Source organism: Poeciliopsis prolifica, unplaced genomic scaffold, assembly GCF_027474105.1.
Source record: "Poeciliopsis prolifica strain line A6 unplaced genomic scaffold, Auburn_PproV2 SCAFFOLD005, whole genome shotgun sequence".
Taxonomy (NCBI): Eukaryota; Metazoa; Chordata; class Actinopteri; order Cyprinodontiformes; family Poeciliidae; genus Poeciliopsis; species Poeciliopsis prolifica.
The window spans coordinates 11116743-11132023 of record NW_026562380.1 but is presented as its reverse complement, the minus strand read 5'-3'; the positions used below and the strand labels follow the sequence as shown (position 1 = coordinate 11132023).

At 38.6% G+C, this 15281-nt stretch overlaps 1 protein-coding gene across 18 annotated transcripts in view; it reads right to left on the bottom strand.

Moving 5' to 3' along the window:
• Positions 1 to 2806: 2806 nt before the first annotated feature.
• Positions 2807 to 15281, bottom strand: part of kcnma1a (potassium large conductance calcium-activated channel, subfamily M, alpha member 1a) — a 145953-nt gene continuing 133478 nt past the window's right edge. For 11 of the 18 annotated variants that reach the window (XM_055029964.1, XM_055029966.1, XM_055029950.1 and 8 more), the window contains 6 exons: positions 14908 to 15038; positions 12891 to 13085; positions 12354 to 12472; positions 12033 to 12257; positions 10023 to 10051; positions 2807 to 7379 (listed from right to left, as the gene is read on the bottom strand). In XM_055029964.1, the coding sequence (XP_054885939.1) occupies positions 7228 to 7379; positions 10023 to 10051; positions 12033 to 12257; positions 12354 to 12472; positions 12891 to 13085; positions 14908 to 15038 (851 nt within the window). In that variant the 3' untranslated portion in view covers positions 2807 to 7227. The remainder of the gene's footprint in view (positions 7380 to 10022; positions 10052 to 12032; positions 12258 to 12353; positions 12473 to 12890; positions 13086 to 14907; positions 15039 to 15281) is intronic. The other 7 variants (XM_055029969.1, XM_055029967.1, XM_055029960.1 and 4 more) reach the window with 1 other exon arrangement.

Genomic DNA, 15281 nt, shown 5'->3' with positions numbered 1-15281 from the left:
CTGCTCTTTGCATAGAGCAGGTTGGTCATTATTTCTGAAGGCATACTATCTCCAAGTTGCAGCAGGACGCTTTGATGGCAGAATAAAGTACATAATCGTAAATGTTTATGCTGGTATTTTTCACTGTTTGATTACATTTTTATGGGCCGTGCTCTGATAGGGCTTGTTTTCCCTGCCACCGGCAGAGAAATGAGACTGGGGGCCCCACAAGGCGGCATTTCTCCTCTGCTTTATGGCCAGGGAGGATGCCTTGAGTAGGGTCTTGCTCAGCCTCGTTCGGTAAACACACTGCCAAGCTAAATGGCTGATCAATCAATTTCAGTGGGATCGATCTGCATCAGTTCTGCTTGCATGCGCACACCCGGAGCCACTTTATTGTAAATCAATCATTTTGAAAACATCTCACAGAGGGGGCCTGTCCTCACTAACAAGCCATCAATTCCAGCTGCCTCGTGTAGCACCCCCTTATCAGGCCCACAAATCAGCCGCCACACTAACATCTGCTCCATTTTCATCGCATTCTCACTCCACCTCACTCTGTCTTTCAGACTTGCTCTGTCCTCTTCGCTTGCTGGATTTTGATGGTGTTGTCTGGCAAGAAGCGGACAGAAGAGGCTGAGAATCTTCACCACACCACTTAAGATAACCCAAGGGTAATAGTGTTTGCACATTTGAGAGAGAAATGAGGACAAATGCCAGGGTGGGTCATGTGTTCTCCTCTTGAGCAGCTGTTTGACATTGGAGTGTGAAATTGCACACTTCAGCTCAGATGTATAAAGAAGGAGGAGGAGACCAAGGTTCAGAGATGTAAGAGATGTCCTCTGATATTTTTATTTAATTATTTTTTTCTAACATACAGGTCATTTCAACATGTTTGAAGAATTTCTAATGAGATATGGCACAGCTTTTCAAAAGTATACACACCTCTGTTTATATGGTGTACAGAAAGGGAACCATGATTAATCAAGTCAAAACTTTTCCTGCAATGTTGTATGTGTTTAACTGCAAAAACAAAATCAAGTTGGAGGTGCAAATCTGCTCTTGCCAACGTTAACTGTTCTTTAACTTTAGTTCTGTCTAATGATACTCTTATCTTTGCAGGCTTTGCTTTGACACGTTATTGCTCTAACATGGCGAAAAGAGGATTATTTCCTCATTGAATCATTTGCTTCTTAAATAACTATATCTGTGGGCAGAATCAACATTGAGAAGCTAAGCATCCTGATGTGAACTGATAGCGAGATACCTCCGGAGATGTCCTTTGCTCATCTGTGGTTGTTGTCTCTGTGCAGATATATGAGCCAGCATGGACAGAATACTATTCCCACCCATCACCGTGCATGCCAACCTGATTGACAGCCTGACAGGTGAACGTGATGGAGCAGCTAATAGCATGTCAGCAAATATAAATCAAGAATAACACCAGAGCCAATGGAAAAGCGGATAGGTGGTGCAGCTTGAATGGTGGGGTCAGCAACTTTTGGCAGGGGGAGCAGGAGGAGGATTGATAAACTACAATGAGCATTAATCTGAATCTGATCCTCAAGGTCAGGGTCTCCTTCTCCAAATGTCTTCCTGTGATATTTTTGCAGCACACACTATGTCCTGATATGACATGTAAACACACACAGGCAGTATCATTTCTCTTATCACCAAAATTCTGATTCAAGCCACATAAAAACAGGCTTATACCCATACCAAACATACTGAACTATCCTAGTGTAATAGTTCAGTAATGTCAATGTCATGCAGAGCCAGTCCAAGGTTGCACTAGGCCCTTCTTGCAAATGTGTTTATTTTTTTTCTTTCCTTTTTGCAAAAAGGTCATGTGGGCCACAAACAACACCAATACTTTCATTAGCTTTGTGTACTGTGTACAACTGACAGGGCTCTGGATTAATGTTTATGTAAAAACATTGCACTTTTCCAGACACTTGTCTCTATAGTTTTAATTCCAGTGTGCTCCTGGATAGATGGGAATAATGGGAAGTGAAAAGGAGTCCAGAATTACAAACGATTTAACATTTTCTATTGTTTTTCCTCCAGACTGTGTAGGAACTCTAAACTGGTGCATATGTCATCATCTGCTGTATAGATTAAAGACCCTGACAATATTTATAGAGTCCAGTTAAAACACACATTACATTTTATTAACATTACATGTACATACATCTGTATTATTGAAAAAAACTCAAGTTCTGCTTTGACTTTGTTTGATGTGAAGCAATGTGTGACACAGACAACTTGGCTTGTAAAATATTTCAGAGAATGGTTCCAATTAATCCTTAGTGAACACAATTTATGTAAAAGGTTGTTCTCCTGACCACTTTGCCTTGAAAGATGTAAAATGTATTAATAGTGTTTCAGTCAGATGGGCACTGCAGTGGAGACAAGCAGATAACTGAATCTGTTTTACTAAGAACATTAATGTAAAGGTTCAGGAAAACTTTGCAAAATAATCTGATGGACCTATAGAATGTTTTTTGCAAGTCCTGCACATAAAAACAAGCTATCAATTTTCAAACTGTTCCCTGAAGGGGGAGGCCCTTTATAATAACTAATTCAATCTGGTGCCAGCAAAAAGCAGTCTGATTTTATTTGGAACAAGATGTGTAAAATAATTCACACCCCTGTCCATAAAAGTATATATATTCTGTGTACTGAATATACCTCCATACATATTTATTCATTTGCAAATTTTAGTAAATTACTATACTATGGTCCCTTCTGTGTAGAATAAAATGGTAAGAAAAAGTGAACTACATAGGGACGTTTCTGGTAAGAATAAAAGACAGAGATCCAAACCTTAGAACACAAATACATCCATTTTAATTTGAGAAAATACAAAAAGAAACCATGTACAATCTATGTACAAACTTTTTGTACAAGACAGAATATTTATCCGCAGATTATATTTGACAGAGTCAGGTAGATCAACTCAGCACCATCAAATAATCCGTTTATCCTTCATATCTAAAACACATCCAAACTAATTAGAATGCTATGTCAAACTCCTGTATGCTGCAATGACAATATGTCAACAACTCCTACCTGGGATAATCAACAGTAATATTCTGAAATCTTCCTGAAATGATAAAAAGCAACATATATTTGGACAAAAGTGCTGAACGCAACTTTAATGTGTTATTAAGACTTGAGACCTACCTCCGTTCCCCATCTTATATATCATACCTAGTACAATGTCCTGCAAATAAATCATATCCATCTTTTACGGCTAAAAAAAAAAATCTGAACAATAATACTGAGAATAAAACTAATGCAACATACTGCCACATTAACATATTATTTGATCTCAGACTGAAGTTGAAAACCATGTGTGAAGCAACATCTACAGTCTTGTGTGTGAATCCTTCAGTCATCCATATCTCACTGCACACTGTGACAAGACCTACAGCAGAGACAATATGCATGATTTGACCTCTGTAGGTTCTAACTCCTTCTACTCTCTGGTCCAACCTCCTGAATGCCACTTTTCGCTTTAGTGGGACTTAATTCTGGGCCCTTCTTCTGACCTACTGCACTGCCTGGCACTGTACTGGCATGGAGGCATTGATGGCTTGGATGTTCTCCATGTCAGTACAAGACTGTTTCTCACAGTTGGGGGTGGGGGGAGGAAATAAGAAAACAAGCACTTGGACTTGACTGGATGACTGAAGGATGCTCGCTCAAACTAAAGATTCATGGCACTTAAAAAAAAAAGTTTCGAGGTATACAATACATAGACATTGTTGACAGCGTAAGAAGACACATCTTAATCCACTGTTGTTCATAACGCTAGTTCGAATGAGTTGCATGATGGGGGCTCAGGTAGAAAACGCACAGTCATTAAGTATATGGAAAATAAATTCATGTGTTGTCAGTTTGAAGCATTAAATCCCTTAAAGGTTCCCTGTAAACAAATCAGAAGCAGTTGTGACAGTTTGTGACAGATAATGACAAGCTGACAAAATGGAATGTAAATCTCGGATTAGAACAAAGTAAAACCCAGGAAAGCTAACAATGTTCTCTCTTTTGATAACCATTGCTGAATTGGTACTACCTTCTATCGCAGATTTTTAACCACATCTTACTTTTCCTTAAATAGTCTCTGCATTCTTCAGTAAAACCCAAGATTTTATTTATTTTTTCATTATTATTATTAAATTTGTCAATTCAGTTTGATTCATTGTCACATTAATAATTTCTTAGCGTTCAGGCTAGCAAATCTGCTATAAACATCCCAATTCTACAAATATTTTACTCACATTTTTTTTAAGAAATCTATTTGCTACAATGTGTGACAATGATGTAATCACAGTTCCAAAAGTTCACTTCAGGACAATGTGTATGAAGCGCCATTATAGTTACACCCAATAGACAAACACTTAAGCTCGGATCATTTTGTTTGAGAAAGACGTGTGCTCTATATCATGGGTTGAGTTTACACAAACATATTTAGCACAATATATATATATTTTTTCCATATTCCAAAAGGGTCTCCTATGTTTGGAGTTACTTTTCCTTTACAATCTACAGAGAAGAGAATCACTGCAGTAAACAAACAGCATCCCCCAGGCATATTTATTTATTTTATTAAATTATTTTGTCTCATGAAAACACTAGCACACTGTGCTGTAATTTTCGCATCTTCTTTCCCCACACAAGAGACCTAATTTAGGTCAAACATGTCTCCAGTTAGTTCTGGCCTGGACACGGTGGGAGCAACTTCTTCTTTGACTTTTCACTCCAGTTGCTGAATTCCCTTCCCCCCTCCAAAACATAGTTCACCTCCACCTACCCTTACACATGATTTCATAGACATAATGCACCTGAACTATGCATAAGGTGAGCTCAAGTTCATTTTTGCATGCACTCATTGGAGCCGAGCTGTGAGTTTTGTCTGCTCCGGAGCGATGCAGTCTGTTAGTTAGAGGGTGCAGCGGATGACGGAATTTAATGGATTGTGAAAATAATAGAGCTTTTGATTTTTTTAAACTCATTTGATATGTTAAAGATTTTGAATATTTATCTTCCAACGCAATTCCTTCTAGGTTATTTGTTAGAAAAATAAATATAAATCTGTTATGTTTATGGTATAAAATAAAGTTTAAATCTAGAAATTCACCACCACATTTCCAACGAGGCTTAGTCCATAACAGCTGGATTTGGATCTACAGGCGTAAGCAGGCCGCCATTAGGAACACAAGCACATCTTCAGTTTACTTCAATGTTGTCTGTGGACTTGTTGCATTTCTCCCAACTATGGTTGTCAGGATAGAGTGCAGCTGGTTAACGTCTGAAACTTTTGAGGGATGTGACATCTGGATTGGCTGCAGAGAACATCCAAGCTCATAACTGCCTCTGCGCCAACCTTGTGCCAGGCAGTGGCTCAGATCAGAGAAGGGCCTATTGATGCCCACTATAATGCGCTATGTGGCATTTTCTGCTACAGAGACCAACTTTAGAGTGACACGAGGGAAAAAAAGAAAAAAAAAAAAACCATTCAGAAAATGCATCACTGTTCTTTTTGATCCCTAGTCTGCCGCAGATGCCACGGCGATATGTTTGGGAACGCCAATCAGCTGCTGTTCATGCTAGACCAACCATAGTTGGGGATCTTTCATTAACTTTAATGCAACTTGACTAGTTGTAGATCCAAATCCTCTAGTTTTTATCATTGTTAGTAGCTTTGTTTTAGTACTAAGATCATACATGCAGTTCCCTCCAGGCTGCACCAGTGCATACATTCCGGTGAGGGTGGATGCTTTACACTGACACAGGAGATACAAGTGGCTGAGATGCACACTTTTACACACAAAACTTAACGGATGATGGATAATGCAAACACCATAGTGTTTGTGTTAACAGTGGCGGTTTTTTAAGTGGACTATGGCCCACTGGGCAGGGTAACACACTATATGGAGCATTCTGGGTTTGCTGTTTATTTGCACAGCCAGTCAACATTTAGCGAATGCCACCAAGTACTTTTTTTTTTTTTTGTGCAGTGTAGATGGAGTTAAAACACACTATAGAAATGTCTGATTATGTTAAATTAAAAACCAATTTCATCATTTTTGTTTGATCTTCACTGGATTTGTTGAAAATCCAAAAATCTTAAGCTGATCACACCTGAACAGTACATTTCTACACTGGACAGAAATTCACTGAATAGTGCTGAAATATTCTGCTCCATTTTCCTTTTATTCCTCTGAGGATCCAGAGGAAGGGCCTTGCCTTGGGTACCATTTGTGTAGGAACCGCCACTGTGTGCTATAAACAGGGATTAGGCACACATGTGAGGTTGAATATGAATCTCAGCCTCAGTATTTGACATATCTGCAGAAAACATATGGGTACAGAGTTGTCTTTCAAGAAAGCATGAACCTTCATTGCACCATTCTCTGAGTTAATAGATTTCTGCTTTGCAAGGTGATTATGTTCTGCAGGGCTGGAATGCTCTTGCTCAAAGTGATGATTCAAGGTAAATCTGCAAACCATAAGTAACAACATGATGGATAACAACCGAAGAACAAGATTAGTATGCATCCAAAGCCCAGCACTCCTTCCCTTTCTTTTCCTCCTCCTTCATTCCATCCATATGCAAATCTCCTCTGAGACAATTTACTGCTGGGGGGGTGATGCTTCCTGTTGTTCTGTCAAAAAAAGCCTTTTTTTCTGGTTTTAGTGCAAATATAAAACAGAAGCAGACAGAAGATATGATGACGATGAACCCAGATGGTTTTTGCGCGACGCATCTGGGTAGATCTTTGGGAGATGATATTGTCAGTTTATCGCTTGAATCCTCATTCTCCAATAACAATTCACCACCTTAATCCATGGTCTTATGAAGAAGTGAACTATTGCAAAGAATAACAGGAAGTACTTTTTTTTTCTTGTCAATTCTTAAAATAATTCCAAAAAAGTGCTAGAGGGAAGGGGCTGTACAATCCTTATTTGATTGTCATTATGTACATTTTATGGATACATGTGTAAATTAAACAGAGTCCAAAGTATGGAATTAACATTTAGGGTATACACACAGGAGGTCCTTTCTTGTCTGTGTTTTTGTCCGACCCTTGACTGGAAGAAAGAGTGAAGAAAAATGTGTCAGTCTTCAATACCCATGTCGGTATTATCATCACATCTCCACTGATGATCTCGGTTCGTCTCTTCAGACAGAGCGCACAGATGTGTGGCGAGTAAGCAATGAAACCCTCCTGCCCCTGTTCAGCATTCATCTTCAACTTCTCTGATTGGTGGAATCAGGCTACTAGTGGATTTGTATTGGTTGACTTGGTTGGCCATGTGAGTGCTCATGGGCTTGATCTGAATGTTCCTTGGGTAGGCATTTTCCGGTTCATCTGTAAACCATTTCTTTTCTGAAGAAAACAAGGCAGAAGAGGAAGAAAACTACAAGTTAGCTTGGAAACATTTGCAACAACAGGTCACTTACAACCAAAATGCCTCAGTTTAAGTGAGATCAGTATTGGCATGGCACTGTTTGGCAGTTAATCTCAAAGTGTAAGGTATATAAAACAATTGGAAGCCAATTTGAAGTTCACACAGTGGCATACATTTTCAATACATCTTTGAAAGCACATGTGAAAATATCAATTTCAGTTGGATAAAAGACAGTAATAATATAGTTGCTTTAGTGCTACAGAGTGAAACGTTTGGTTATGTGTACAGGCTTTAAGACATCTATCTTAAACAGATTTTGATTTCCACCAAAATATAGAACTAAGAATAACATTTTTAATTTATGTAGCAAACCTCTTGCTTCAAGAAGTTTAGGTTGTACCATTACAGAAATGTATGTATTGTTGTAGAATGTTGTGGTAAATATAGTTGTTGCAGATTGTCCTCAGTTTTTATGTTGTTTCTATTGTCACGTAGTCCTAATATGTCTGTGAGCTTTAACATATTGGTCACCAATATTGACTTAAGATATTAAGTACCAATAAAAGTCATCCAACTGTTTAAGAATATCAAAGCCTACCATATATTACATCCAAGAATGAAGATAATGCACACATTAATAATGTTATGAGAACTCTGATTCTAAATATTAGTATTGTTTGATATTAGTCAGACAACTGGATGCAACAGTTTTAATTTTTGTTTTAAACCTGACTATGCCATTGAATTGTTTATTAATAGATTAACGATCATCGATGTCTTATTGTGTATAGATTTTTTATACTTGCACTTAGGGTTGCCTGCAATCATTGTAATTTTCCCCAGTCTTATGTTTCTGGTTAAAATGTGCAATATTTAATGGATTTTTAAAAGTATAATGCCAAAGTAAGTCCACGCTCACATTTAGAACCTAGAATATACTAAAGGTGTTTGCCACTACTTTCTGAGCACATGCCACTAAAGCACAGAGACTTAAAGTCATTAGAAAGACCTCAATTTAATGCTGTTTCTAAATTGGTCATGGTTAGGAAGAATTTAACTTTGTATTGTTTTTTGTGTTTTTTGGGTGGGGTTTTTGCATATAACTAGCTGGAAGTAAAAAGTAATAGTATACTGACACTGTGGTTAGTTAATACAAAAGAAATCAACCGAGCAAAGCTAGTAGGAAGGGAAACTGTTGAAGCGAAAGTTTGCAGTAGTGTTGCTTCTCAGGGTGAACTGCCCTATTTGTTTTAGTAGGTTTCCTGCTCTAATGCAGCCAATTAATATGGATAAATTATGTCAACAGCTTCTACTAAGCCTTGCAAAAGCCCTTTGAAGGAATGAAACCTGCTACACTTGGAAAATAGTTTGCCTCGAAAAGGTAGGCCAAGAAACACTGATTAACATAAGCTTATCATAATCACAAGTCTTTAATCTAAAACCAATTTGGAGTTCACAGATTTAGCAAAAGATTTATTGTTTTAGAAACACGTTTTCCATGTTTAAAAGAACATAAGTACATTTCTGAGGTGAGTGAGGAGTGTATTGCCAGTTGTCAGAAGTTTGCAAACCCTTGTCCACTTCTCACATTTTCTTGTCAGCTTTAAGTTGTAACAACAAGTTTTAACTTTGCTAGGTGGAGAAATGTATCTGTGTGTGTTGGCTTGCACGTGAGGTTGCGTGTGTCTGGGTGTGCATCAGCAAGTTTAAGACTGCAGGGCTGTGTGTTAGAGCACAGACATTAGATGTGTAGAATCGTGCCCGAGGTGAAGCAAGATGTCTGCCATCTCTCTCCGCAGTCTGCTGTTGATACGGTAACTTAGTGATGTTGCCTCTAACCAGCATAACAGGTGAACAGGGTTAGAAGGAGGGAAGTTACAGACTCATATCCCTCTCTTTAATATAAACTTTAAATTGGTCACACCTCCCACTTTCTCAGTGTGACCGATGGCACAGGGCTGGACACACTTTCTTTTAAATTCTGTGAAACGGTAATAAATTCACTACATCACGGAGGGGGAGAAATAAATGAGTCTGACCTACATGTGAGTTAACATGTGAGTTTGCACAGCTAAAAAACTTGTTGCCATTCTGTGCTTTAATTAAACAGTTGCTAGAAAAAACAACAGTATCTTACAACACTGCTTGAGAACATATGTGTGACATCTTAAAGCCTGCTACAAGTTGTCTGACAGCATTCAAACAAGAGGGAAGATGCACAGACACACAGACCTCTCACACAATGCAAATCATCCCAAGTTCAAACAAATCATAAAAGGGGGCATGAAAAATAATGTTAAAAAGAATGCATTTCAGAGAAAAAGAATACTTAGGTCATCAACTAAGAAAAATGCACAAAAAGTGGGGAGGGCATTGTCTCAGCCTCATGCAATGTGGAGATGGGCCTGGTCATGGCAGATAGGAGGCAGGAGCAGCAGCAGACATTTTGCTTTCTACATGAAAGCAAAGCTTAAACTGAGGCATGGTTTGCTCAACATCTGGAGAAGAAAAATAAAGAAAGCAAACTCCCCTCGTCATAACAATATCCACAGGGGACATAGTTATGAAGCAGAACCCCAGGTAAAAGTTGCTAAGTCATGCAGAATCGTTAACTTGCATACCTTGGCCCATTCTATTCATCCTTGTTGCACTTCAGAAAAAGAGGTAAGTAATCTACTGTAAGTAAGTAATATTTACAGTCAATACACAACGGACAAAATGACCAACCACTCTATTTATTGCTTGCATGTTGTTACTTCTGCATTTGGGCAGTTTAATACATCTTAATTTCAAGATGTATTGAGAATATCTCATCTTCATTTTGGTAAATCCAGAGCGTAATCAAAACAAATCTGCATGCTTTTAGTATCTTGTGTCACAGTTTCATACCTCAAACGTAATATTTTAGGGGAGAAAGAGCAGAAAATAAATACAGCACCCTTCACGGTTATCTGCATCGCCTGACTTATGGCTTATAATAAATTAATAATTTCTCGCAGTAAAACAGACTCACATTTTTTTTTTTTTTAAATCTAACATTTAACACTAAACATTTATTCAGTAAGGGGACAAAATCTCAATCTGCCTGAGATTCTGTCTGATCCAAGACATTGCAAACTTGGATCAGAAGTTGCAATGTCTAATTTTATTATTGTCAGATATCATATGTTTTATATTTAGGTTTTTGAGTTGCTGCTCCTCACTGAGGTAGATTACATGGCACATTAGGCTCATGATAAAATACTTTTAAACATTTCCATACATTGCCAGTTTGTTGAATCTTCAAGTTCCTGTCCTCAAATATTTTTTCCTGACTTTGTCTTCTCTACAGGATAAATCTCATCCATTCCCCTGTAGACTTTTGTGTTGCTATTTTTGTCTTCAGTAGCAATTTGCACTGATGCCAAAGTTCAGCAGTCCAGACCGAACAATGTTGGAACACTCGGCAGTGCTGTTTTTGTGCAGTCATAGATGAAAAGACGTGCAAGCAGGACATCCAGCAAATGTTCAAAGGGAAGGGAAGGTTTAGATACTCACCATTTCATTAGATCAACACATATATGCTTTACTTGAATCAGATGTTTTCTAGTCTTTCCATTTTTGAGATCTAGATTTTTGGGTTGCTTCATGTTTATCCTCAAGGGAAACTAAAGACATAATGCACTATTAATAAAAAAAATCCTGATGCTTTAAGCAAATGTATAATCCGCTTCATTTGCAAGTTACATTCATTTTAAAGTAATTGGTTAGGTCGAGATAATTTTGACAAAAGTACTGAAAACAAACATATCTTGTTTTCAAGATATGAAAACTTGTTTTTTCAACTTTTTTTCGTGTGAGATTATCCTACTTCAAGGAAATATAAATTTTTCTAAAGAGTTCTTTCACTTTTTTTGCCTGGGATACTAATAAATGTGGAGGGTGCTGCAATAGAAGTAAGAATCCTATACTAAACTTGAAATAATTTTAGAACTGACTTATAAAAAGAAAAGGAAATAAATCCTTGTTAAACATGGACATGCAAAAAAGCACAACAGATGCACCATGATTGAGAAAATATCCACACTGCTAATAGTGAATGACCTTATCAAGAGTCGTATGTCTAAAAGTCAGATTTACTTTATTCTCAGTATATCCCACTGTACATCACAGAACACTACAACCATGATCTAGGCACTGATCATGTGAACAAATAACCACTAAACAACAACTACAAACGGCACAAATACACCAAGTTAGACATGAAACAGCTACACAGAACAGGTGGACCCAACAACATACTAAATGTTTGTTATGATGACATTTTTACTATAAGCTTGTTTCCAACAACAATCAGTGTCATCCAAGCAAGAAGTTAAATTATATGCTATGCCAAGAATCAATAAGAAACAAGTGTGAACCGCTTTTCTAGCAGTTTTATTGATTTTATGCTTTTTTTTTCCTGTTATGATCGCTATGAAGTGAGTGAAAACTGCATGCAGATGGTTGTGAAGAAAAATAAAAACAGCACAAACCACACATTACATTGTCATCACATCCTGCACACAAATACACACAGCTAAAACACACAGGTCACGTGTAAAACACAACATGCAGATCAACAGCACACAGTACACACAAGTGGCACCTACTTCTGTTTTTCTCTTGCCTCTCTGCTCTTACTGCTGCGGTTCTGACGGTTGGAGGGAGGCACCGAGTGCACAGAGGAACTCTTTTTGCTGGAGGAATGGGAGGAGTGGGAAGAGTGGGATAAGCTTGTCCGTGACTGGCCAGCGTTGTGGTCAAACTGCATGAGGCAGAAGATCAGGTCTGTGGGCACCAGCTCAAACTCGTACGGGGGGTTTGTGATCACATATCTGGCCAAAACAAGAAACATCGGAAAGGTTGATACACGTCTCATTTTATTCCCAATAATGATGAGCCCTGGTGAAGAAAAAGCTCTGACATAGTACCGTTTTGTGCACTGGCTTGGTGCGCCGAGATGAGCATCTCTTAATCTGTAGATCCCAAAACACAGCATGTTGTATGTTTTCAGGGCTTTACAGAACAAGTCGCCGTAGCAGCCACCGTCCTGGTGAACAACAAAAGAAAAATGTCAGCTTCTGAACTCCTTCATTGTCAGTAAAATTAATCAGCTCTTTACTTGCTTTTTATTCCAAGTGAATGCCAACTTTAAGCACTAGAGCCTGCAGCAATCAACAATGTTTGTGCACCAAGCCATAATTTATTCTAGAGGGGAAAAATCTGCAGAACTAGAAGCTCTGAATAACAATAAAACCTTGTAAAAACAGGTTGGAACTAATTCAACTTGGTGTTTCCTTTGCAGCACTCTTTGTCCTCTATCAAAGTGTTCTACGCCCACCAAGGCCTGCTTTTTGTGATTACTGTTGCTTGCATAGGATTAAGGATTGCGACAAGCAGAGGCGACCAGATGTGTGCTGCTGGGTAATGCCAAAACGTTGTCATTTCCGCTCAAAGCATTTGCTTACCCCTAAGTCAGCAAACGGGCCGTCATACAGGGCCAGCTGGGCGACGCGACACCTGTCTCTGTTGGCCAGCGTCTGTGGCGTGCTGTAGCCTCCTCTCAGAGCATTCTCCTCAGCCAGCAGGCCCTCCAGCTCTGGTGTGGCTCCTCCCGTGACTAGTGTCCGGATTAGTGTGAGGATGTTATCGTTGAAGTATGTCTGGAGAGAACACAGATGGGTTTTGTGTTAAAAAGAAAATAGTCCCCCAGTCACCACTCAAGAGGTGTCAGATGAGAAGGGAATAAACAGACAGCCAGTTATGTTGACCTTTACCATGTCTCCTTGCAAAGAAGCAGATGACCCTTAGGGATATTATTTTTCACCTCTATATTTCATTGCCTGAAAACCTAAAATATTCCCCTGTGTTAAGTCTCACAATTGAGAAATAGTGAAAAAAAATTAAGAAAGCTGCCCTTTATTTTTTAGGCCACGCTTCATAGCCCCCGAATCAACCTTGGGTCTTAAATATAAATTATATCTGATTCATATGCTCCATTTAAAAGCCTAGTTTTCCTAGTAGTTCTGAGTCCAAAATACAACATGAACTCTATTTAATTCATATGTTAGTCAGATAGAAAAGTTTGAGTTTACCTTTCAAGATTATATACTTTAAAAAGTGCTCCAGCATTTTCCACTAACCTGCTAACCTGCTACAAATGAAAGAGCTGATATTTAGTTTGGTATAGCCTAGCATAGATTAGCCTGAGTATATTTCTGAAAGTCCTTGCTCATTCTTTAGCTTTAGATCTTCAGCATAGCTCCTTGAAGCTGTTTTTAGACCAAGGTTAGTTGGTTAAGAATGTCTTACCTTTAAAGAAAAGGAAAAAAAACCTTCCACTGATGGACAGTGTGTGTTAATCAATTATTAATTCTGGATCACATTGTGAGATTCTTTTGTTTTTCAAGTCTTCTAATAAACCAAAATACTTTTATTTACTTAAAAAAAACTTTTATGTGGTTTTATTTTTTTATTTTATTTTTTACATAAATGCAAATATTTATCTGATTTTATGGTGTGAACAAAATGGGCATTTTGCACACAGAAAAACAAAAGTACTTAAACTGTCACTACTCTAGTGTGAGTGCTGTTCTACACGCTGAACAATATCTCCTTTTTCTTCTGGGAAACCAGTTAGACTGGCCTCTATAGGTGTCTGGTTCACTTGTCCTTCAAGCTGTTCAGGCCCGGCTTTTTCCTTGCGCCAAGACAGCCGATGTCACTCGACAGTGAGGCCAGAGTGGCAGCGCCTCTCTCTGGGCCCCTGACAGGCCTGCAGAGCTTCATGATGGATGAGCAGTGTCCATTAGCCGGCTTCACCTCTGACCACTTCTAGACTACAGCTGACGCCTGTTTTACTCCCTGCGCAGCTCAGCACCTCTCGGCCCCCTAACCTCTCGTTCAGCTGGACGACTAAAGGAATTAAGTCATCACACCAGCGAATGGCGAGGGAAAGAATTATGGTTGCTCGTGAAATGGGGGGAAGAGGATTTACAGAAGACTTTCCTCCATCTCCTTCATAATTTTATCTCCACTGAAGTGTTGCTGTTGTCAAAAGATAGAAGAGGGTTCATTTGGTTGGACTGGTGGACTCCATTTAGGCTGTAAAAACATCTCAAGGATGATCGGCGAAAACAGCTTGGTTGAGCTTCATCAAAATATTATTTAGCTCAGGCTATGAATACTTATGTAAATGTGATTTGTTTCATTTATTTATTTTTGTTTTGTATAAATTTCTGCAAATAACCTCCATGGAAACAGGTTAATCTAACACAGCTGGGAATATGAGTGTAATGTAACAAAATCTGGAAAAAGGGAAGTGCTGTAATACTTTTCAGATGCACTGGAAGTGTTTAATATTACTATCCATAATGACTTTTTAAAATGTGTGTCACTTTGAAAGGGCTCTCAGAAAACTGTGTTCTCCAACTATGCTGTGAAACGTTAAACAACAGCAATTTTGCAGCATGTTGAAAAGCTCACCGCACTCATCAGGGAGTCGAGTACACTGACAGCAAAGGCGGTGCCGCAGGCAAAGGGCTGAGTGAGGTACAGCTCCGTGTCCGGGTCGTCGTCATCATCTTGGTCCAGGAACTGAACGTTCGAGTCATTCACTGAGAGACCGGAGGAAATTTGAGTTAGATAAGGTCAAAGTGAAGGCCACACCCAGCAGCATATCTGAGATAAATGTAGAACTTCCGGTTATCTTGGTTTTGGGTGTTGGGGAGTAATGTAAAAGGAAGACTCAGGTACACATATATCACTGTGTTGAAAATTGCATTAATTTGTATAAAAGTGACTTTTTTCAATGGCCTAAACACTGTGGCCTGAATAAAAACCATAAAAAAGATCAAAAC